General features: G+C 38.2%; 1 protein-coding gene across 8 annotated transcripts in view; it reads right to left on the bottom strand.

The window, feature by feature from the left end:
- The window catches only part of APP (amyloid beta (A4) precursor protein), a 361,031-nt gene that overhangs the window by 235,718 nt on the left and 98,820 nt on the right, over window positions 1-26,493 (bottom strand). For all 8 annotated transcript variants that reach the window (XM_006896028.1, XM_006896029.1, XM_006896030.1 and 5 more), the window contains one exon: window positions 18,342-18,471. In XM_006896028.1, the coding sequence (XP_006896090.1) occupies window positions 18,342-18,471 (130 nt within the window). The remainder of the gene's footprint in view (window positions 1-18,341; window positions 18,472-26,493) is intronic.

The raw sequence follows: 26,493 nt of genomic DNA, 5'->3' as shown, positions 1-26,493 counted from the left end.
CAAAGGCGTCAATTCTCCTTCTGTCCTCCCTAGTCATTGTCCAGCTCTCTGATGCATAACAAGTGATTGCAAAGACCATGGCCTGTATCAGGTGCACCTTCGTCTCCAGAGAGACACTGTTGCTCTTGAGTACTTTAGAGAGGTCCCTAACAGCAGATTTTCTCATCGCAATACATTTTTTGATTTCCTGGTTGCTGGTGCCAAGAGTGTTAAACAGGAACTCATGATCAGTAGACAAAGAAGTAGCCTGAATGGGTAATAATGGTGAAAGTTAAAAGAAGATACTGGTTAAGAGACTGAAGTGAGGAATGAAGGGCTCCCTAATAAAAAAGAATATGAGAAGGCCTTTTGTGGGAAGCGCTGGTGGCTTAATGGTATAGAGAGAATGATAAACCAAAGGCAGGAAGTTCAAATTCACTAGCTGTCCACAGTGGAAGAAAGGGCAATCTCCTCCCATTTGACCTACTGCCTCTGAAAATCCACTGGAGGGTCAGCTATGGTCAGTTCCAAATGGACGGTACCTGCCGTCAACTCATAATGACCTTATGAACAACAAACCTGAACAGATCCGTGCCATTCATGACTGATACACTCCAGAGATGACTAATAGGATAAATCAAACAAATTGATAGCAGGCCAAAGGCCTTTTCAAAGTCAAGAATTTAGGTATTAAAAGGTCCCTAAATTGAGAGTTAGCTAAAAAATCGTGGTTAAAAATTTAAGAGGAGAACAAAGGTAGAGATGGGGGGGGGGGGCGGGGGAAGGCTCAAACTATTTTATTGAAAATGTAGGATACCCATTTGGCAAACAGAACATGAGCCTATTAATATTAACTATGCTTAGAGGGTATCACAAATTGACTTAAGATTATTTCTAAGTTTTCAATAAAGCAAAGAACATGCGGACTACTCATAAAAATTCAGCAACCCTGAGAAACAATTTCTTTAAGGAGATCTTTGGTGACATTCACAGCTTTTCAGAAATAAATAAAAACACAAGTGTGCATCTTATTCTTGCAGAGTATTTAACTCTAAGGAGAAAACCTCAGTAGACTCAACTTGGTGTAATACTCTTGAAAATACATGCATTAAATGAATACAGCAATGCCAAAACCATCAAATCCAATGCCACTGAGTCACCTACAAGTCACAGGAATTATAGAGTATAGAGAAGCCCCAAAGGTTTCTAAAGCTGTCATTTTACTGGAGAAGAGCACTGTCACTGGGGCTTTTTAATAAAGGCATTATGGTTAGGTGTCACAGAATCCTCTACAATTCACAGCAACCGTATGAACAACAGAACTGAATTTTGCCTTATCCTGTACTGTTGTCATGATCTACGGCTTGGTTAAGTCCATTGTTGCAGTCACTGTGTCAGCCCATCTCTTTGAGGCTCTTCCTCTCTTTCTCTGATCCTTCACCTGTCCCAGCATGATGTCATTTTCCAAGGACTGGCTTCTAGACAACATGCCCAAAGTATGTAAGACAGAGTTTCCTCATTCTTGCACCCAGTTCACTTCCTCCAAGTCATTCTTGTTTGTTCTTTGAATAGTCCATAATTCAAAAGTATCAAGGATAAGGAAAAAAACATGGGATGTGAAAAAACTTTAATGGTGTAAAAAGTCTTAAGCCATTGGAGGCTGAATTAATGGCCAAAATTACTGCTCTAAAATGATATTTAAACTTTAAACCACAAAGATGTACTGTTCTCTAATTTTCTAAGTACTACTTAAAAAGAGTTTCACTTAACTGGTAAAGAATGTCTGCTCTGAGCATTGTGCCTCCCTCCACCAGAAATTCCACAGGAGAAAGATGGGCAATCTCCTCTTGGGTGCTTTAATGCCTCTGAAAATCTGGTGGGGGTCAGCTAGGAGTTGTTTATGACTTGATGACGCCCAACATCATAACAAATGGTGTGTCCTCACCTCTAAACACAAACGCCTCCTGCAAAAACTGATTGGTCTGTCGCGTGTAGCTTTGAAGGTTTGACCCAGTTACCTCTGGACAAGATTTTCACATATTTTTTTCCACGCAAAATCTAAAGGCAGATGGTTGTCTAATCTGAGACTCTCATGCTTTTTAAAGAAAACCTTCCTTCCTTTTGCAGATTCATAATGATATAAGCATGACATTTACCGCCTAACCTCGAGGAGTCTTTATGAGTATGGACTTGCTAGGGTGCATTTAGACTTTCTTTCCATCTTTTTACCAATATTTGACTAATCTTCAATTCATTCATTTGACCCACTTTTATTTAAGTATTTAACAATATATCACAACATGTTTGAAATACTGGGGATATGCCAATGAATAAAGTAAAATGTTGATCATTATACAGAATGTCTGTTGCAGTTTAAAAAAAATAACCAAAACAAAACCAACCTCTAAAACTCAAAACCAAATTATTTCAAATTTACAGTCATTGTAGCAATACAACTATTTATTCTCAGAACAGTGCCACAATTATTCTCTCCTCCATGAAGTTCTCAAATTCACTGACTATAACACTGTATCCCAATTTATTACCCTCTTACAGGTTTACTATTCAAATTCAAAGATGATTAGAAGTTGTACCATTAAGTCACTATAGGTTAGAGAATTATTACCTTTCACTATAATCAGTTTTTCTTTCTCTCTAATCTAACTATATCACTTATTAGTAGAACTGATACAATCAAGATTTATAATGATATATAGAATATATTGTTACACAATTATCAGTATTGCTCTGAAAAATGATTTTAGCATATTAATAAAACTGACAATGGAAAGACAAACACAAAGCTATGCTGAATATCCTGATGTTTCTCCAGGTACCAGATCAAAAAAATACCAGGAAACTAGAAATAATTAAGTAGATCAATTTTCTTTTTAAAGTAAAAATATAATTTCTAGACTCTTATAAATTTAGATAATCAACTTTCTTGGTCCTATTTTGATTTTCAAATGCTAGTCCTCCACAACAATACCTGATCCAGGCCATAGTCTTTTCAATTACTTGCTATGCATCAGAAAGCTGGACAATGACTAGGGATGATAGAAGGAGAATTGATGCCTTTGAGGAGAAGAGTATTGAGTATACCACAGACTGCTAGGAGAACAAAAAGTTTCATCCTTGGGAGGTGACCAGGCTGTTCCTTGGAAGCAAGGATTCTGAAGCTTCATCTGGCATATTTTGGACATGTTACAAAGCAGAACCAGTCCTTGAAGACAGATATCATGCTTGGGAGAGTGGAGGGACAGCACAAGAGAGGAAGACCCTCGATGAGATGGATTGATTCAGTGACTGGAGTAATGAGAATAGGTGTGTCAGAGGCAGTGCGATTGGCACAGGATAGCCCAGGGGTTAGGGCTGTTGTACATAGGATCGCTGAGTCACAGGTGACTTGACGGCACATAACAACAACAGTTCCGCACACTATCAACACAAACTAGTATTATTAGACTATCTCAGGTATCTTCTAATTCACACTTTTATATATTCTTGTATTTTATTTCAGGATCAAGATCCCTATCATTCTTCACCATCTTCTAAGAAACTTTTCCCAAATATTCTAGGTCACACTGTCATCTCTCTCCCTTCCAGTCTCACAGCAATTCTTCATTTGACTTTAAAAAAGAGTCCATACCATCTGGTCATAAAATAGGACATTAATGAAGATAGGGAATGCAGAAGTGTAAACAGATAAGCAGTTAGGGTAAAATACTTTTGAAGACAAATCTAGTTTTCATCATGTTGACTCAGTTCCATTTTCCCTGGCGATGTTCCTCCTGGGACCTTTCTCTACTCTTCTCCCATCTGAACTGGCTGCTGTCCAGACTACTGCACAGCTGTTGCCCTGGGACTTCCCTTCTTCATCAGGTTTCAAAGCAAAGTCTGAGACCCACTGACTGGTGGGGGGTTGGAAAGAAGGAAGGAAACGACTCCTGGGACACATCACCAGAAAGAGTCGAAATTCATTAAGGGATGGAAAAGAGAGGGAAAGTAAGGGAGCGTTGTCTCAAGGATTTTGTTTAAATTTGGAATGTCTCATAATACCCTCTAATACTGAAACTGAAAAGCTTCTTAACTCCATCTTTAGAGCGACTGTCAACTGTATGTCATTTTTTTTGCATTCATTTTTTGTGTTTTGTTTTAAAACAAAAGGAGGGGGAAAAACAATTTCTCCTTCAACTTTTAGTCAATTCTTTTAAGAAGAATGTCAAAGAGCCTTTTGAAATGTATCAAAATAGTAGAGAAAAAATAATTTTCTTAATTACATTTTCATATTTCCGATATAATGAACTCTTACCTTCATAATAAAGAAATAAGCTTTATTGAGTACCAGTTAGAGATACTGTAAAGATGTGCTGTAACTCATTTATAATATCAAAACTGAAAATTTAAAGTCCATAATAGTACATGTTTTGGTCTTTTTCTTGGAGAAAAACATACATTAGGAAAGCCTTCTAATTGCTAACAATACGAGTTGAACCGTGTGCCTCATGCCTCAATACACATTATAAATACAGGGCCTATGACTCTAATCTCACTTCGGAACAAGTTTATCCTTTTTATGTTAGTGACACAGATCATTGTGAGGCATTCTTGAATCAATCTCTCACAAAATCTAAATGGAACAGATTAGGCAAATATAGAAGGAATAGACAGAAGCCAAGCCACTAGAAGATCTCTAGGGATTCAGGAACAGAAGCTGAAGAGGCAAGAACCTCCTTTTAGACTTAACAGATAGAGAAATCAGTGCCCAGAGTATAAACTTCTATTTTCCCAAACTATGAGAGACAATAAATTTGTTAAAGCTATCCACTTGTGGTATTGTGTTATAGTTAAAAAACAAATACAACAAAACCCAACCTTTTCCTTAAAGCAAACACCTTTCCTCCTTATAAGCACAGATAGGGAAACTGGTCTCACATACTTTGGGCATGCTATCAAGAGGGCTTTGGAAAAAAGATATGCTGAGAAAGGTGCAGGGTCAAAGAAAGAGGAAACCCTCCCAGATTGACAAAGTAGATTGACAGTAACTGTACCAATGGGCTCGAGCATATCAGATGGTGAAGATGGTCCAGGAAAGAGTAAAGTTCAGATCTGTTCGGAGGGCTGCAGTGCATTGTAACTGACTCATAACTGACCCTTCACCAAACTTAGGAGGCTACAAGTCACATGGGAGAAAACTGTCCATCTTTCTCATGCAAAACTCCTGGCAAATTTAAACCGCAATGTTGGGTTATCTGTACAACCTTCTATCTACTAGGTTACCTGAATTTTATATTTTTGTTATAGAATCACTAAATAAATATGTTAAGCACAACCTTGCTTGATGAAACTGAGGAGGACCTGAGGTGTCTGATGCAGGTCAAAGACTGCAGCTTTTGATATGGACTGACTCTCAATATCAAGAAAACAAAGATTCTCACCACTGGGCAGAGAAGGAATTGAGATTGTTTTCCGCCTTCTTGGTTCCAGAGGTAATCAAAAGATGAATTGTACTGAGCAAATCTGCTGTCAGGGACCTCTACAGAGTATTGAAGAGCAACAATGTCAAGTCTAGATACTAAGGTGTGACAGATCCAGATCATGGTCTTCACAATTACTTGTTACGTAACCCAGGAACTGGATAATGACTAAGGATGATAGAAGATTCGATACCTTTAAGTTGCGGTACTGGAAAAGAGTTTGGAACATACCATGGACTACCAAGAAAACAAAGAGGTGTGTCCTGGACAGGTTGAAACCAGACTGCTCCTTGGAGGCAAGGATTTTGAAGCTCCATCTAACATAATTTGAGCAGGTTGCCAGGCGGGACAAGTCCTTGGAGAGGGATATAATGCTTGGAAAGGTAGAGGAACAGTTCAAGAGAGGAGGACGCTGCATGAAATGGATTGATTCTGTGACTGGGGTAATGGGTGGTAGCTGTGTTGGAGATTGGTTCAGTAAAGAGCATGGTTCAGAGCTTGTGTACATAAGGTCGCTGTGAGTCACCAGCAACTTGATGGCCCATAACAACATGTCTTACATATTCTTTTTCTTCATTCATGTACATTGTTTTTATATTCTTTCATTTGCATTGTTTCATACAATGGTTCATACACACTGTAATTTACATACTTAATTACTATTGATCTAGCCTTTTACTACCCTGTCTTCCTAAGTCTTCACTGAATCTTTCCTATTTTTTCACAGATACCCCATTCACCCACTCTGCTAGCCTAGTGGTTTCCATCTTTCCCTTTATTCAGCCTTGATCCCTCTTTTCGTTTTTTAATATTTATACACATCTTGCTCAGTTATCCTTCTATTTTTACAAAAATGGTCTGACGAAGAATTTGTCCTTATGAGACCAAGTCTGTTAACTCAGTATAATGATCTCTAGATTCTCCCATGCTTTATAGTATTTTATTAAATCATTTGTCATTAGTGTTGCATGGTAATACATTGTGTGAACGTACCACAGTTCCTCAATCCATTCATTTGCTGATGTGCACTTGAGCTGTATAATGCTACTACAAAATGTCTGTTTGCTGTACAAATTTCTGTTTATGTTTCGTGATTTCTACGCTCAACTTTTTGAGGAAATGTCAAACTGCCTTCCAAAGTGGTACCATTTTACAGTCCTACCAGGCAGGTGTGCAGTTTGCATGCTCTCCAACATCTGTTGTCCTATTAAATTTGCTACTGCTACTGGGGTGAGATGGTATCGCAGTGTTGTTTTGATTTGCATCTTTCTGATTGCCAGTGACTGTGAATATTCCTTCATGTTTGCTGACCATCTAAATGTCTCCCTTTGTGAACTCTTTTCATATATATTGCCTTCAAGTAGAGCACAACTCATAGCAACCCTACGAACAGAAGGCCTGAAGCCCCTCTACAACTATCGACATTCATGAAAGTTCATAGAATTTCCGGAGGCAAGTTCTTTAGGAAGTAGATGCCACTCCTACTTCCAATTATGTATAACTCTGTGTGTGTGTATGTACACACACACCCTTACTTTATGAATTAAAACATAAAGAGAATCAGAGGTTCATGGCAAAGGCCTAGACTAATTTAGTGATTTTCATTTGTTAAGTGTTAGATTGAAGCCGGTTACCTAGCTGAAAGTCACACCCCTATAACTGTCCTTAACACTCTTAATTTCAACTTCCATTTTATACAAAACAGGGAGTCCTTTATCCAAAAATCCTCTACAGTCGTTTAGCCCTTTAGAAAGGTACATACTGGGTTGTCAGATAAACATATAAATTAAAATGAAGACAGAATCTCAAGTTTACTTTATGTCCGGTAAGATAAAAAGTCTTAAAGATAAAAAAGCAAAATATTTTCTTTTCTATTGTGGGTTGGAGTGACAGCTGCGGTGCATATTTAAGATATATGCACAGAAAGTCCTGGATAAAAAGATAATTTTTTTTGGCCAATTCCCCCCCCCCAACAAAACCATTTACAGTGACTTGAGGATAAAAGAAAAGGGGGAGGCGGAAGGAGGGAGGAAGGAGGGAGATAGAGTGAGATAGACGAAAACTCTGAGACAAAAGAACATCAGCCTCAAGTTGGCTTGAAAATTGTTGTGTGTGTATTTCATACTAAATTTATGTTAAAACAGCAAGAAGGAATGTTTCATGGAAGTTATTTATATAATGATTTTGAAAATTGAATTCTACAGCTGTAATGATGGAACAGCTATTTATTGGTTGGCATATAAAAAAATTTCAGGCCATCAGATCTGATAGGATTGATGCCAAATATAGGAAGAAATTAAAACCTAAAAAATAACATAAATTCACCACATTCAAATGATGTGTTACTAAGCCTATTTTTTGCCTTTCCTTTATAATGCATGTACAAACAGATGAGAATAGGCCTTTGTGAAATTTAAGTTACATGTCGGGTTTTATTATTTTTTTCTTTTTATTTCTGTGAATACCTCTCTCCTTCATGCATCTTTCCATCAACCATATATAAATTTATATCACACAAGTATATCACACAACTATTAGAAATAAAGAAAGGATGTCTTGGTGAGTTCTTTCCATTTTGGGATTTTTTTTTCCTTTTTTCTTTTTAATCATCACTAATGGAAGACACAAAATTGATATGTGATTATATTAAATTTATCTTTTCCATCAATCATCCTTAGTGTTATAAGGTCAAAGATATTCAACCAATAATTATGTATAGAAAAACCAAATGAACATAAATGCATCTTCTTGCTATTAATAGCCTCTGTTAAATTGATTCTGTCTAATGATGAGCCCCTATGTACCGAGTAAAATTATTCCATAGGTTTTCACAGCTGTGACCTTTCCAAAGACATCCATCTAGGCTTGTATTTTGAGCCTCTTCTGGGTGGACTTGAACCATCAACCTCTGGCTAGTCCTCAAGTACTTAACTACATGTAACACTCAGGGACTCCTTAAATATATCTAACAGAATGTTTATCACAGCATCATTTGTAACAAAAGAAAGAAAAGGAGGAAGGAAACAACTCCACAGATGACCCAAATTAAGGAATAAACACAAGTGTCCAGTGTAATCTGATGCTGAAGTGGTTCATAAAACTAGAAACACGGGGATGTATAGCTGCTAAACTATAAGCAAAACAAAATTATGTCTAAAAAAAGACTAAAGAGAAACCAACCACTTTCAGTGGTATTCTGGAGAGTGGACACATTTTTTAAAATTAAAAAAATGAACCAGCATTACTTTTGTAGTCTGAGAAATTTATTCCACACATGTGTAACACCTAATGTCTAGTACAAATAAGACACTCATTAATTTCATAATTCATTTTTCAATGTAATAACAAGGAAGTAATAGGTACTATCACGCCAAATAAATGGATTTTTTTTCTTTAGTTGTTTTTCTTTCTCCTTTATCACCAAAGACACAGAGATAAATTCTGTGTTTTAACAAAAAGTGACTACAGAGTATATCCAGAGGGCATAACACATTTTTTAAAATGTTTTTCTTCGCAATGATTCACTGTACTTAATAATGATATCCAAATCGATCTCCAGAGTTAAAAAAAAGACAAAATGAAAGGTTTAATAGAGAAATTATTTTATACTATCATAACCCTTATTCCAGATAAATCAAGAACTGTTAAAAAGTCTAAACTGTTGCTGTTTACCAGGATGTCAAAACCAATACATACCTCACCCTCCAACAGGTTTTCAGAGGCGGTAAACACACAAAAAAGTATGTCAATTTATGGAGCAGCTAATGGATTTGCCTCGGGGTTAGTGTAAGAATCAAACCTCAGCTTATACTACAGTGCAGCTACCTCTGCCCCTCCTCCTTCAGACCGAGTGCAATGCTCCCCCTCTTTCCCCTTCCTTCTGCCTGTGTGGCTACCTTATCTCATATAGAGGCAAAATGTTCTTCTTTGTAAAGGCATAGAAAAACTTCCCCGCATTCCTGTACCTAAAGGTAACTACTCACCAATCAGACCCCAACAAGTCTCCAGGCTACCCCCCTGTGCAATGGTCAACAAATCGAATGCAAGCCATTATACCAGCTGCTCTAAATAGCCAACCATAGCTCAATTAGTTAGACAAAGAATTAAAAAGGTATAAAAGGAAAAGCTGGCTTTGTCTCGGGGCTCTCACATGGATGCTGCTGTTTTAGTCCATGAGGGCTCCAGTTCAAACTTGGAATAAACCTTGTTAATTTGTCTAATTGGCTCGGTGATCTTTTTGGGGACTCGCTCCGTTACAGTTAGCAGTGCAACTATTACCACTAAGTCATGAGAGGTTTCTAAAAAGTCCAAGCAAAAAGCTTTAATTGGAAGTAGAAAAATTAAAACAAGATTTGTGACTAGGGTTAACCAAAGTCATCATACCAGAGTTGGTTGTTTTGTTGTTGTTTTTTTTTTCTTTTCTTTTCAAAATGTAGGGCAGAAAAGATCAATCTTCCCTTCACAAATTTTGGAAAAGAGATCAGGTTAGGACATTACTATGAGGGTCAATCATGGCCTCCCTAGAAGGAAACCATTTTTATAGCATTTCCTGCTTAACCAAATAAGAGGAAACATGACCTTCCTTCCCCACCCAGAGTCTACAAAATAAATGTAATAATCTCTGCCTACCCAACTAGCTTGCATAAAATAAATGTAGCTTTTAGATGTAATCTTTGAAATAAAATACATATGAGCAAAGACTTTTCTAAATAGTGGTCATTAATGCAGTTCAAGCTTGATGGGGAATAAGAATAGAGATATGTTCTTTCAGTTTGGCAATATGCTGCTTAAAAAAATACTTTTTAAGCAATTGTTTCCCATAAGAAATTGTAACTACTGCAAAAAGCTCATAAAGCACAACTATTAGAAATAAAGAAAGGATGCCTTGGTGAGTTCTTTAAAGATTTTGGGCTTCTTCCCCCTTTCTTTTCAATGATCAGTAACGGAGACACAAAATTTATATGTCGATTTTCTATTCTTTTTCTGAGAATAAAATCAACTAATTTAGGAGAGAAGTTAATAAGAAACAGGCTTAGATAAAACAACAACAACAAAACAAGCCTGATAAAGATAATGGCAAGATTTTTCTATATATTGGTTTAGAAACATGATTAACTTGAAATATTCAAAGGATCCACATAATAGATCCCATAAAAAGGAGTCTGCTGTCCTCCAATGATAATCAATTTAAAAAAATGCCCAGTGTTCTCAAACAGAGCAGTGTGGTGGCCTGTGGGTAAGAGGTTATCCTGCCAACCCAAAGGTAAGTGGTTTAAATCCACCAGCTGCTCTGTGAGCAAAAGATGGGCAATCACCTTCTATGCAATTTAACAACCTCTGAAAATCTGTGGAAGGGTCAGGCAGGAGTCCATTAAACTCAACAGCCCATAACAATAAGAATGTTCCCAAAACTATGGTGAACATTAACCAGAGGTACCAACTCGTTAGGAGCTCTGGTGGCCTAGTGGTAAGAAGTTGTGCTGCAAGCCCGAAGGCAAGTGGTTCAAGGCCTTCAGCTACTCTGTGGGAGAAAGACTGGCAATCTCCTCATGTGAGATTAACCGCCTTTGAAAACCTGCTGGAGGGTCAGCTTATTGGTCGGTTCCTACTTGACGGTACACACAACAGCAACTCCTTAGGACAACCACATTAAACGAAAGACATCATTTACATAGGGACAACATTCAGAAGACAGAAAGGCACAAGACAGACAGATAATTGGAAACAACATAGGGAAGAAGTAGAAGAGTGTTGTTCCTTTGTGAGAATTTCAATCAACATCACAAAACACAATGTGTAAAAAATTACTGAGTAGAAAATTAATTAGCTCTGTAAACTTTCACTCAAATCACTAAAAAGGTCAAAAGAAATGTCCAGTGATTTTGTTTCTCTTTCATGATGGAGACAATCATGACTGGGCACTTACAAAACATCCTGAAATCAATAATCTGCTTTCATCAGCTTCTCATTCTACCGGGGAGTGTGTATTATTATGATGCTCAAAGTGTTGCCCCAGTATGGAGCTTCTGGACTAAGACAGACTAGAAAAAATGTTTAGAAATCTACTTCCAAAAACTAGCCAGTAAAAATCTAGATCAAACAGAGTATTTCCCAATATAATGTTGGAAAATGGAAATCATCATATTAGGCAATGTAGAGGTCTAAGAGCTGCAGTCAACTAACTCTGTAGCACTGCACTGGGAAAGTCCACTGTCAAGAGATCTCTCCAAAGTACAGAGGGGCAATGATGTCAGTTTGAAGACTAAGGTGCACCTGATTCAGGTCATCATCTTTTCAATTACTTACTATATATCTGAGAGCTAGACAATGAATAAAGATGACAGAAAAAGAACAGACACCTTTGAGCTGTGGTGATAGAAAAAAGTACTGAACATCCCATGCACTGCCAAAATGATGAAGAGATACATCTTAGAAAAAGTGCTATCAGAATGTTCCTTGGAGGCAAGGCTGGTGATGATTCATTTCACATAAACTGGGTATGGGCTACTCCTTGGAAAGGCATATCATGTTGAGGAAGGTAAAGGGTCAGCAAAAGAAAGGAAGATCCTCAACAAGACAGATTGGCCCAATGACTGCACTGGGCTCAAGTGTGGCAGAGGTGACAAGGATGGCGCAGGATAGGACAGGGTTCAGACCTGTTGTTCACGGATCATTATGAGTCATATTCAACTTGAAGGTATCTAACACCACCACCACCACCACCACCACCTATATTGATGCTAACAAAGTCAACCATAAAATTCTCCCACCCACCTCCATTCTCACAGTGAGGTAAAGCCATGGGTAACATTCTGAAATCCTATTCCTCTCTGTGATTTGACCAAAGACAACCTCAAATATGGGTACAATATCTAAAAAATATCCAATTATAAAAAACGACTGGAACAGCACACCAGCAGAGAACAACTAGAAGTTCAGGCTGGGTTTAGAAGGGGTCATGGTACTAGGAATATTATAGCTAATGTTAGCTGAAAGCAAGGAATACCAAAGGAATGTCTATCTGTGTTTCATTGCTTATGCAAAGGTGTTTGACTACATGGATCATAACAAACTGCGGCTGACTCTGAGAAGAATGGGAATTCCAGAACACTTGATCGCGTTAATGAGAAACCTATACTTGGACTAAGAGGCAGTCATCAGAATAGAGCAAGGAAACAATGCAAGGTTCAAAATTGGGAAGGGATGTGTCCTATCTCTATACCTTTTCAACCTGTATGCAGAACAGATTATCTGGGAGGCTGGGCTCTATGAGGAGAAGTGTGACATCAGGATTGCTGGACAATCCATCAACAATCTGTATTATGCAGATGACACAACCCTGCTTGCTGAAACTGAGGAGGACCTGAAGCGCTTGCTGCAGTGTCCAGGACTACAGCCTTCAATATAGATTAAGGTTCAACATCAAGAAGACAAAGATTCTCACCACTGGACCAATTGGCAGGATCAGGATGGACGGTGAAGAGATTGAGATTGTTAACAGCTTTAGTTTGCTTCGTTTCACAGTTAACACTCTTGGCATCAGTAGTAGGAAATTAAAAGACATATTGTGCGATGGGAAAGCCTGCTGTTAGGGACCTCTCCAAACTACTGAAGAGCAATGGTGTCACTCTGGAGATTAAAGTGCATCTGATACAGGCCATGGTCTTTGCAATCACTTGTTATGCATTAAAGAGTTGGACAATGGAGAAGAGTATTGAGTGTACCATGGACTGCTACGAAAACAAACAGATTCATCCTGGAGAGAGTTAAACAGGGCTGCTCCTTGGAGGCAAGGATTCTGGGGCTTCGTCTGACTTACTTTGGACATGCTGTAAGGAGGGACCGGTCCTTGGAGAGGGACATCATGCTTGGGAGGGTGGAGGGACAGTACAAGAGGGGAAGGCCCTCTATGAGGTGGATTGATTCAGTGACTGGGGCAATAGGGATGAGTGTGTCAGAGATCCTGAGATTGGAACAGGACACAGCAGGGTTTAGGGCTGTTGTACATACGGTTGCTATGAGTCACAAGTGACTCGACAGCACATAACAACAACAATATCAGAACACAGCTCAAATATATCCTATTGACAATTAAGAAAATGAAGATTATTACAGACAGTCCACAGAAAAGCTGCAAGCTAGAAAACATGGCTTGTATGTACTAAAATTTCCTTAAGAGAATGAAAGTAAAAAATTAAAACAAGGTGCTAATGTCTTCAGTATCTCATTTGGCCTTATCTTACGATTCCTGGTCATCAATACTTTGACCTTTGAAGAACCTTAAATATCAAAAGATAAACAGATATTTAAAGAGTAATTCTTTAACTTCTAATTCCACTTTTGAATTAAGCTATACACCTGCCTTTGTTCCCACTAATTAACAGGCATTTATATGATGGCTTTCTCAGAGAGACAAGAGAAGAAAGTCAGTTTCAACAGAATCTATGACACTCTGAAGTGGGTTCATGCAAATGAAAAGAAGCTAACTAAACTTCAAAGAAAACAGTCTCTCTGAGTAATGATGTGCTTGAGTCCCACATGAAATAATTAATAAAACATTCATGTGATTAACACAGAACCTATGCTCTGGTTCCAGAAGCATAACCAAAAGCAAGGGGTGAAATGAGAAAGCTGCCTAGCCCTCCAGGGAAATCATCGACTCCATGGTCAAGAAAGTGGCAACCGCAACTTCATATACTTTCCCCATCTAGACAGGAAACAGGAGAGCCAGCTGAGCAAGGATGCCCAAGGCAAAGGCAGGGTTTAGAGAAAATTAACTCAGAGTAGCACTGCATTCTAAATCAGATGGAGAGGTCAGGAGTGTCACATGCCAGACATAACTGGCATTTCTCCCCCTTGGAGTTTTGTTTTGAATTTTAATATACTTGATGCTTTAGACAATTTTATTCTGTTTTCAATTTGGTGTCTTTATAAGAATTCTCTAGAGTAATGTCTTTTTGCCTAAAGGATATATTTGGATTCACAGGGAGAGTTTAGATGTAAACAGAAATTCTTTGTTCAAGCAGCAAGACAATATGCAAAAATGTTATCTAAGACTTTACCTGAACTTAAGAGGCAGCCTTTGCACAAACCTGACAACTGTTAGAATTTTACCAAGTTTTACAGCAGTTTTATTATTACTCCTCTAAAATACAACACACACAGAGATTTATCCTGAAAACTTTTATCAATACAAGAGTTTCAAATATTATTTATCCCTTCTAACTTAAAGCCTTTGCCTATAAAATTTAATTGTGTGAATCAGAAAGGCATGTTTTTCAAGAAGAATTTAACATTAATACTGCAAAGAACCCTGGATGAAGAATCATAATGATATAACTCTTGTTTGTTTGGTTTTTGGTTTTTTTTTTTACTACTTATAAGTTTTGTGAGCTACAGAAAGCCACCACCACTCTAGTACTTCCACCTGTTACTGGGGACTAACAAACCCAGCACTGTCTGCCTTGTGGAGGAAGTATTTCAGTAGAAGCCCTGTGCCAATATAAAGGGCTTGATACCACCACGGATAAAAAGACTAAGAACTCTAGAGAGGTGAGGAAAAAGGAGGAAAGAAGGGAGATAGATAGTAGAAGGGGAAAGGAGGGGAAAACCCAAAAACCAATGATAAACTAATGACATAATTCTATGCACAATGATGATTAGAATTAATTTTATTTTAACCATCAGTATGCAAGAGAAGGCAAATGTGTTTTTCAACTACATTTGTAGCTATTTTTTTCAAAAATAGAAGGTGAATTACACACACACACACACACACAAATATACACGCACAAGGATGGTCTGGTGGCCTAGTGGTAAGGAGCTGCTCTGCCAACGCAAAGGCACGTGATTCTAATCTACCAGCTGCTCAAGCAGAGGAAAGAGGAGCCATATCCTTCCATGCAATTTACTGCCCCTGAGGGTCAGCTATGCGTCAATTCCAACTCGGTGGTACATAACAACAAAAATAATTTTCCCCCCAACTAGGGTTGTTGTATATCCCATGGACAGTATCTTTGATTTGCGATTTTTGAAAAATTTGCTACCATCTAAAAATCAAGCAGTACTTGCACATGCCTTAATTCTGAACCAGACATCTTAACATGGTAAAAGACAACATATATTCATTTGTCATGTTAGTATCCAATGTTAAGCATAATGCAGAGACAAATGAATAAAAAATAGGAAAACATAATAAAAGATTCAAGCACACCAGGTACCTACTGAAAAAATAAAATGCAATGAATTTCTCGCTTATCAGTACTCAAGAAAAGGTAGGATAGTATGCTAATTTAGACACAATACTAGAATTGGGATGTGTGCCAAAAGTTTCACAAACACCTTATCTTCTCAATTGTGTTATTATATTTTAATTTATATAGAGTATATATGACAAGGATTCAGAAAGGGATAATTCAATCATATTCAATCAACAATGCACTTATGAAATATAACTGAAGTTCCATGTTATAAGTCATAATGAGTTTTTATTAGTTGCCCTCACTAAAATTATGTTTAAAAATTCCACAGAACAGGTGAAAAATCAAAAGAAGAAAATATTAAAAAGGCCTGCATAGCTACCTGATTGTGTTTTGCTTCCCCATTTGTACTGACTTATAATGAATGGTTAAGCACTTGACTGGTAACTGAGGGGGTGATAATCCAAACTCACCAGCCACTCTGAGGGAGAAAAGTAAGGGAGTGCTTCACAAAGCTTACAGTTCCTAAAATCCTATTGAGCAGCTCACCCTTTCCTCTATGATCATAACGACTGTTGTATAATGTTGAGTCTGAACTGATTCATAGCTGATCCTCCAGCAGGTTTTCAGTAGCAATAAATCACATGGCAGGAGACTGCTCTCTTTTCTCCCTCAGAGCAGCTTATGGCTTTGAATCACACACCTTTGCGATGGCAGCAAATTCCTTACCACTAAGCCACCAGAACTCCCTATAGGATAACTACAAGTTGTAATTCACTTAATTACAATCGATGGAGGGAACAGAGGTTGTTTTATACGTTCTATGTGCACTAGTCTGGCATAAGAGCAAAATGAATTTGAAATATTTAATTTCTTGCAACACGCAGACTCTGTACCTTCTTGATATAGGCGTTGTGGATCTAACATTTAAATGTTACTGATTTTTTTTTATCTTATTAAATCTTCAGTTCTTGAACAGTAGGAGAGAAAATGATGAGAGAATCTGTAAAGAATTTAGGGGAAAAGTATGGAAGAACAAGGAAATTTCTGAAATAGAAAAAGCTTAAGTATCATGTTTTCCAGTCCTTCCTCATTTGTAATATTCTGAGTAAATAAATCCACCAAACTAATTGTCACTTTTAAACTTAATGATTTTTGCTCTTTTTAAATTATGCCTTAGTACGACGAATATTTTATTGCTCAATGATTATATATTTGTACATAGGGTTGCTATGAGTCAAACTGAGTCCATGGTACCTAACAACAACAACAAAATACTACAGTGATGTTGTCCCTATTAGTATAAAGGTGAAGTGCTCCACCGTCAACAAAAAACTTGGTTCAAACTCATTCAGTGTTTATGGGGAGGGGAAAAGGGGGGCAGTTACCTCAGTATTTAGCTCTGATAAAGATTACAGCTTACAAAGCCCTATAGGATAGCTCTACTCTGTCACACGCATCATCAGAAGTCAAAATCTACTCATCAGTACCAAACAATTATCCTGATACCTAGAATCTTCACGTTATCCTCTCTTTCTTTTAAGACTTAAAATAATGATGCATTTTCGTCTGTGTAGTAAGTTGCCAAAAGGCTTATTAACACAAATGCATTAATATGTGAATTTCTTTGTCTTTATTTAAAGACTTATATATAGTTATCAGATCAAAGATTTTTAATTTCTGCACTAACTACTTGCATGAAAACAGTAACCAAGAAGGGACTAAAACTCAACCAAATTAGATTAAATAATATGGATTATGACAGTGTTTCCAGGAGAAAAGTAAAATGCATATATTGTTGTTTTAAGTACCATCCAGTGAAGTACTTAAAAAAAAAAAAACAATGAGAGAGTTCAATGCTCATAGTGGCCTATGAACGGCAGATCTGAACCCTGTCCTAACCTGTACTTTCCTAATTATTTCTGACATCTTTGAGGCCACTGCAGCAGTCACTGTGTCAATCTACCTGGTTGAGGATCTTCCTCTTTCACTGACCCTCCACCTTTCCAAGCATGGTGTCCTTTTTCAAGGACAGCCTCTCCTAAGAACATGCCTGAAGTATGTGAGACGAAGCTCTGTCATCTTTGCCTCCAAGGAGCACTCTGGCTGTACTTTCTCCAAGACATATCTATTTGCTCTTTTGGCAGTCTATGTAATATTCAGTACACTCCCAAAACGCCACATAAAACTACTCAATTTCTAAAAATAAAATGCACAATTTGAAGTCAGTATTAAAAAAAAAAATCCCCACTTCTAATTCTCCCAATTGTCACCAAATAAGAATAGTGATTTGTTACAGAAGGCTTTTTATTTTTTTAATTGGAAAAATACTAGTCTTTCATTTTAAGTCGATTCTTCTACGACATCTCTAGGAAGAAACACATTAAGTCTCAATTCCTTCATTTCAGCCACTGAATATGCCATTTAGGTAAGCTGGTAAAACTAGGATTCCTGAGACTCACTGCTAAAAATTTTGGTTCAGAAATTCTGAGACTGGACAAGAAATCTATAATATTAATAATCATCCTTGAAGCTAAGAAACACTGCTCTTACCCTGTCAGAGCAGAGTCCAGCATTCGCAGTCCAATATGAAGAAAAAGACTGGATATCTGAACTAATAATCATTTCCTCCTTTTCATGCCCCCAAAGCTGTCCAACCCACACTGGCCCTGCAGCATCAGCTCACCAAGGCAGCGGTAGGGAATCACAATGCGGGCATGGGTCTTGCACTGCTTGCGGCCCCTCTTGCACCAGTTCTGGATGGTCACGGGTTGATTGGCTTCCACCACATTGGTGATTTGCAGCTCAGGGTAGACCTGGAGGAGCACAAAAAAGAGAGTAAATCTTTAGTTGTGACAAGTGTTAGTATACAAAATTGGTTCGTTTCCTGCATTATGCAGGTTATGTGTGGAAGAAGGTGCAGCCAGAGTGCTGATCCTCAGATGCTAAAGAATGAAGCTTTATTTTCCTTTGGGCATCAAAGAGATGTGTCAGAGATGATGAGGATGGTGTAGGATAGGACAGGATTCAGATCTGTTGTTCAAAAGGTTGTTAAAAGTCATACTCAACTGGGCAAACTCTGGTGGCCTAGCAGCAAGAAGGTACACTGCAACCCCACAGGTGAACGGTTCAAATCCACCAGATGTGCCACTGGAGATGGAGGGACAATCTCCTTCTGTACCAGTCAGATCCGATTTGACGGTACACACACAAAAATAATAAAAATTTTTAAAAACTTAAAAAAAAAAGTTGTACTCAACTCAAGGACACATAACAACAGTTGCCACAGTTAAGCTGGCCCCAATTTTGAGAAAGCTAAATAAAATTCAGTGAAACAGAATGATGCAAGTAACAAAACAGCCTCTGAAGTCTTTCTAAACCAAACAAGTTTAGTCTGATGAGTAAAAATACCTTGAGCATTATGTTGTTATAAAAATTATCTATATGTGATCAAAGCAGTAATCTTTGGAGATACAAAGATTATATAGGATTTGTCAGGGGGTAGGGTTTATCTTTACTAGGAAGGAATAATTCAAAAAAGGAGGAGGGTGAGAGAGGTTGCACAACCCAGAATGTAATCAACGTCATTGAATTGGACACACGGAACTGCTGAACTGATGTGACTTTTGCTGTGGCTACTCTTAAGGAAATAGGTGGGAAAAATTAAAATAAAATACAAGAGTGAGATACTAAACACTTCCTATTTATTAACAATAGTGAGTAAAGATTTAAAAGAAAAATACCAAAGTTTGATTCCAAAATGGTATCTTCCTTCCTTAAATCTCTCCTTTCACAGCAGTTGACATATTACCCAATAAACACAATGAAGACAGAGAAGCAAAAAGAATTGAGGATGATAAGCAAGGAAGTAGTTACCATGATGGGCTATGAAATGGTTAAATTGGAGGAAAGCATGAAGGTGAAAGCAGTGAGCATTGAAAGCGTGCAGGGTCAGTGAGATCTGAGACTGTGTGCGTAGGGGCCAAAGAAGTTCTGGAAGAGAGATACTAGAGGAAGTGAAGAATTAGATAGTAAGGTTTTGGAGAAGCTGCAATGATTAGTAATTGCATGATATGAGTATCAGAGTGAATGACTGATGCTCATAAAGGAACTGAGTTTTATCAGAGAGGACTGAATCAAAAGCTAAAACACTCCAATTATTCAGGGGGAATGCTCATAAATCAGAGAGAAGTATCCAATGCCAAGAGGGAGATGGCTGGGTTATCTAGCCCGAGGCTGTGCCCATCACTTCTAGGGGCAGTGAGGTTTCAGTGGCATAATCCTCTCCTTCAATGGGAGACATCAGCAGCATCTCCTGCCCTTCAGTGTACGTCTGCAGGGTGCTAAGAGGTTAAAAAGGTTTTAGAAGAGCTTCTAGACAAAGATGAATTAGGAAGAAAGGCCTGGCAATTTCCTTGGGAACATCATCCAGTGAAACTCAATGGACCTCAACAGTCTGGCCCACAACCCACCATCATAGGAAAGGTGTAGGGCTGGGCAGCATTTTGCTCTACTGCACATATGGTGGTCATGAGCTGGGAGCAGGGAGGAAGTCGGTGAGCAACACTCACAGCGGTGGAAACAAGTACCTTAAGGAGAAAGAATAATGTTTGAAAGGGAAAATGGGAACAAGGAGAGGACATTTCCACCTCTAGGCATGAGACTAATGGGATTGGGGGTGGGGGGATCCTAACTTTTCACCAGGATTGATGGGCAAGGTCCAGTGGTGGCTAATTTTATACAACATAATGCATGAGAATGACAGTATGAAGCCCTGTGTGAATGAAGAATAGTGTGAAACACAATATATACAAATTTTGTAAGCAAATAAGTAATATATATATATGTGTGTGTGTGTATATATAGGTAGGTAGGTAGATATAGTTGTTGATAATTGCTGTCAAGTTGAGCACGACTCATAGTGACCCTATAAACAAAAGCCTGAAGCTTTTCTATAACTATCATCATTTATCAAAGTTCACAGAGTTTATCTGAGAAGCCAGTAGAGGAAGCTGTGCCCTTGTATTGTCAGTTTCAGGGCAAAAGACCAACTTCAGGATTTCCATTAACCAATTCAGGGAATCCAGCTTATCAATTCCAGTGGCAGCTGAGTAGGATCTTGTTCTTATAGAAAACACTTATATTTTATTCATTATGAATATTTTGTATCAAATTTGAACTTTTCATATAGTATTTATCTTGATTCCTGAGAGTCTCATTCACTTCCCTGTAGCACCAGGTCTAGGATAATTTGGAATAAAAAGTACCAATCACAGAGCAGTGTGGTAAGTGCAATAATACCAAGTCGCTGTGGAGTAGATTCTGGCTCACATATTTCACAGGCTAATTATTCACTAGTCAAATGTTTCTTTCAAGGTGTGAACTTGCAACTCCAGCTTTTACTCCAAGACCCTGATGAGAACACAGAATGTGGTTCCTAAATCCGAATGCTGGCTTAGGATTTGAGACCGTCTTCAAGACAATGCCTCTGTCTCTGAGAGGCAAAACGGGGTAATCTAAGAGGTTGGTTCAAATCCATCCAGACACCTGGAAGCTCAGTTAAAGCTTTGAAAACCAAGTTCTGCTCTGCACGTCCAAGGTCATGATGAGTCAATTCAGCAGAAATGGATAAAGCAACTCTCTTTTCCTTGTATTTGGCTCTTAAAGATCTCAACACCTCCATGGCTGGATTTCAAGTAAGAGAAAACGGACTACTTAGAAATTCCACTTGAAAATGTAATAGCTCCATGGTGTATCTCTTTTTATAATGAAAAGTGAAGTAGCTCTCTGCACAGATGTGTCGTTCTTCCACCTGTACTTGTTTATTATGTCACAACAGTACAACACTCGTGAGTCATACAGTCTGTGACACCAGAGAGTCTTCCCTAAGGGAAAGGACTCTATGTGCAGTGAAGTGTGAGTTACTACTACATTTTTCTAACAGAGTTCCGGCTGCCACTTCACAGAAACACTACCCTGATGAGAATTTTCTCAGCTTTCAGTTTCTATAAAACTAGTTACAGGTGCTGTCAGAATCTCATTTTCTTCACCTTTTCAATGCAAAAATCAACAGCTTATCCGTACCAACTAATTAGAAGGAAAAAGATCCCTTTTCCAAAATGCATACTATCTTCAAATCTCTACAACAATAATCAATGCAGAACAGGAACACAATCATTTTCTAGCTAAAATCATATACCAGCAAACTGAACGTGGAGCTTCTCCCTAAAACTTCCAGAGTTTGCTCAATGATCAACCAAGCACAGAGTTTATGTCCAGTTCCCTCCATGAGAACGTGGGCACATCTAATATCTTCTGTGCCTGACTGTCTCTCTCCATATGCTGTGAAAATTATTAATATGCAGACCAATATTTAAGTTATAAAATCTGAACCACATAAAAACCCCGCATAATTTGCCTGTGGCCCCTACTTTTAAAATGGAAGCAGTAACTCTGACATGAATCACTTCCTTCTATTAAGAAATAAGAAAGCATTAATTGGAATTTTCCAAATATAATGAAATACTGGCATTCTAAAATCAGGAGGCTGGTTTAAAGGTAGAGAAGCAACAAGCACAGTAACAAAATTTCTCGTGAAGCTCACAAATAGCTTAGGTGATTACCACATGCAGGAGCAAATCTCAACACAGAAGGTTAAAAACAAAACAATATAGAATACATATTAAAATTTTTGACAAAAACGGCAAATATGACCTACATAGAAACCTACACGTAGAACTATTAGTTGGAACACCTGCATACTGCAAAACACATTTGGCTGTTAACTAAAAGGTCTGGACATGTCCAGAAGCTTGCAGAAGAAAGGCCTGGCAATCTAATTTCCAAAGAATCAGTTTTTCAAAATCTTATGGGGAGAAAAAGAAATAATAAAGAAAGGAAAATCCTCCTCTGACACATGTAAGGTTGCCAGACCCAACTGCAACTATTTGCTGACACACCTTAAGTAATTCCAACACATACTCAAAGACAAACATGCACCTTACTTAACACTGAAAGGAGGAAGAGAGGAGGGAGTAGTCTAACTCGTAAGTGATAGACAAGTATAAAAATGTAAATAAGACCAAATGTCTTCCTGGTTAACTATGTCCCTGACTTTTTTCCACATTCATTGGCATCAGTTGAATATTATGTACATATTCTTGATTACCAGTTGAGTCAGAACTGATGCACAGCTGACCGTCCAGCAGGTTTTGGGAGGCAGTAAATCGCATGGGTAGAGCTTCGTCTTCTTTCTCCCATGGAGCAGCTGGTGGATTCAAATCAGTTGGTTTGGGGCTGGCAGTCGAGCTCTTTACCCAGTTGGCCATATACAGCTTTGCAGTTATCTCAAATATTGACATGCTACTAGGTGCCACTGAGTGAATTCATACTGACTCATGCACAACTGATCTAAATCCAACTTTGCACTCAATATTTACAATATTTTTGTACTCAAGTCCATTTTAGCAGTCATGGTGTCAATTCACCTCATTGAGGATCTCCCTCTCCTTTGCTGACTCTCTACCCTTCCAGGCATGATGTCCTTTCCAAAGACTGGTCCCTCCTGAACAGCGTGTTCAAAGTATATTTGAGTTTTTAAATTTTAATACAGAAAATGAAAATATCTGAATGCCTTTAGTTATTGAAATTGCTCATATTTTATACCAACAGTAAACATTAGCACATCTCAAATCTCGTATTACTTTCTTCTTTTTCTTGATCATGAGCCCTGGTGGCACACTGGCTACATACTTAGTTGCTAACCACAAGGTCTGTGCAAACCCACAGCACACTCTATGGGACAAAGATGCAGCAGTCACCTTCCTGAAAGATTCTGAGCCTTGGGAGCCCTGTGAGGCAGTTTACTCTGCCTTAGGGGTTGCTATAAGTCAGAACTGAAGTGAATTTGGTCTGACTTTTTTTTTTCTTTAAAAGAGGAGCTATAGCTATATTAACATATACTTAAAGCAGAAGAAAATCCAGGCTTGTGCTAGCTACTTGAAAAATAAACTGTCTTTAGTTCCTAAAAAGCTTCCTAATTTACAACTACACAGAGCACTCTATGTAGCTGTAAGTTCTATGTATAAATGCATACACTGTGTTCCATACACACACTCACCTAAGATCGCTTCACCACAAGCCCATTAGGGTCCCCGACATAGCCAAAAACTTCCATTAGCAGTGTAATATAATGTTAATCCCTCCCTCCTTGTAATGGAATGTTTTGTGGTATTTATCACAGTGTGCTTCATATTTGTGTTAAGTATATGTGTGTGGCGCCTTCCCAGGGAAAATGCAGTTTCTGAAGGGCAGAAAACAAAACACACAGGAAAAGCCTACCCCTTTGAGTGTTCCAAATACCTTATCTTGTGTTTTTAAGATTCTCAAGAAGTTTCAGAGCCTAGCCTCTTTTTTTTTGCAGCCCTCAGCTCTCCACGGGAGCCCTCTTTGACAACTATATTTTAATTCAGCAGTGAGATCTCCAGAGCTGGCCAGAGCCAGAGGAAATGAACTGCAGACTACAGTACTGTGCTGACACACATGCGCTGCTGCCTCAATGTGGGCAATACTGACCACAGTCTGACGCAGTCACAGCCAGCAATGGCGCATGCCAAAAATGTCACAGAAAGTAAGAATGAGGAATCAAAAGCAACTGGTCTAGAAAAGGAAAATGAGGTGGACTGGCCACCTCACGGAAAGGTCAAGAGTGAGTCTCACATGTGAAGCAGAGGCAGATAGAGGAACAGATAGGTACTGCCTCAGGACTGTAATTCCTAGGAGGAATGGGTAGTATTTGGATTCTAACAGATTCCTCATTTCCCTCAGCAAACTTGTGGAGGGGGAACCAACACCACAACACTTGAGGAGTCTTTTCTAAAATATGATGACCCCTCCATATATTTCAAAGAACAAAGTGGAATTTGCTCTGTAAGTTTGATAAAGGGTTGTGACCTTTTTGAAAATGATTATCAAGTCTTTTTTCCAAGGAGTCTCTAGGTGGATTTGAACCAGGAACTTTTCAGTTAGCAGTCCAGGATTTAACTATATCATCAAAGACTCTTTCACTAAGCTTCAAACTTAATAAACTTAGAACTGAAGTGGACGTTTAAATATTTAGCTGCCTGAGCAGCTGGATGTCCCTTCCTGTTTCACAAAATAAAAAAAAGAGTCCAGCACAAATGCAAATTTACTCACACAGGTAGTCTTTAACTTGTGATGCATTTAAGTTACTACCAACTACATTTAAAGTCATCTTTTAAGAACAAACAAAAGAAACCTGTCATTAGTAATATTACTAAATACAATGTTGTAGCATATAATTTGACTGATGTTATTATCTTTCTCAAATGTTCACTCCCAGATGTTCAGAGACTGATTTTATAGGCAATAAAAGGCAGTATGTAACAATAAAACAATGTAAACATAAATTAAAATAAAAAAGAAGAAACATTCAACCCATGTTAAAATTAGGTTGGAGTCACTTAGAAACAGCCCCTTCATGAAGTGGGGAATAAGACTACTGGTGCTTTTTAGAGGAGCTCTGGTGTCCCAAAAGGCATCCACCAGCTGTGAAGGGAAAAGCTAGACAATCTTCTCCTGTGTGATTTATAGTCTCTGAAAATATGGTGGAGGGTCAGCTATGAGTTGGTTCCAACTCAATAGCAATGAGGTCAGGTTTTATTGACCGAAGTACTTTTTTCCTGTCCTTCCATCTCTGAGACCAGAACATTTTAACATCCTTTAAGTTCAGTACCAAGTTCTGTGCCTTCTCACCGTTTTAGAATATACAGTAAAAACTGTAAGAACTCAAAAAGGCTGCCTTGTTTTGGTCAGATTTCATCAGCTTTCTGCCTTCCACAGGGTACAATCTTCCAGCTTTTCTGCCATTTAAGTACAGAATAACGGAATCTTCCTTCTTTGGCTAGTTTTTACCATACCCACGTTTCTGCTTTAACAGGTTTTACGCTTTGAAGGAAAGGACCACATCACATTCATTTTTGCATTCTGTCAACAGAAGCCAACACTGACAGCTCACTCAGAAAGTGCCTGTTAAATATTTAAGGAGTATCTTCACTTAAACTATCTGGCATCTCAGAATCCAGTCATTATAGATGAATTTTGTATTCATGCATTAAGCTTTCACATAGTTGCATGCCCTAAAGTTAACTCCAACTCACAGTGATTCATTAGGTAGGGTAGAACAGCCTCTTTCGGAAACTATGCTCTTTATCAGAAGATGCCCAGGTCTGTTCTCTTCCAGAACCACTCACGAGTTTCAACCACCAACCTTTACAAGTGCTTAAACCACTACCTATCAGGCCTCCTATATGAGTTGAACTCTATCTACCTGACACAACCTAAGTTCTATAGGAACGTATATAATTTCTTGGAAGAATCTATTGAGTCAATTCTGACTCCTAGGAAGTCTACAGGGCAGAGCAGAACTGCCCCACAGTGTTTTCAAGACCGTAATCTTTAGGGAAGCCAACTGTTACCTCCTCTCACGTAGCACATGCTGAGTTTCAATCACTGGCCTTTTGGTGAACAAGTGCCTCGCCACTCCACCAGGTTTACCTCTTAAATAAACCAAAACCTGAGTATACATGCTGTCACCAGGCCAGCTCCAACTCATGGTGATCACCTTTTATATTTTTGAAGCTGTAATTCTTTACAGGAGGAGACTATCTTCTCTGTCTCCAGAAGAGTGGCTATGAATCCAAATTGAAAAAGAAGAGCAAGAAAACCCGACACCCTTTAAAAAAACTGAAATTATAAAAACAAGAGCAGAAATAAATGAAATAGAAAACAGAAAAACAATTGAAATTATCAAAAAAACT

Source organism: Elephantulus edwardii, unplaced genomic scaffold (assembly GCF_000299155.1).
Source record: "Elephantulus edwardii isolate Elephantulus edwardi_28Jun2011 unplaced genomic scaffold, EleEdw1.0 scaffold00180, whole genome shotgun sequence".
Lineage (NCBI taxonomy): Eukaryota > Metazoa > Chordata > Mammalia > Macroscelidea > Macroscelididae > Elephantulus > Elephantulus edwardii.
Note: the sequence above shows the minus strand (reverse complement) of the source record. Positions and strands in the feature narration are given on the sequence as shown.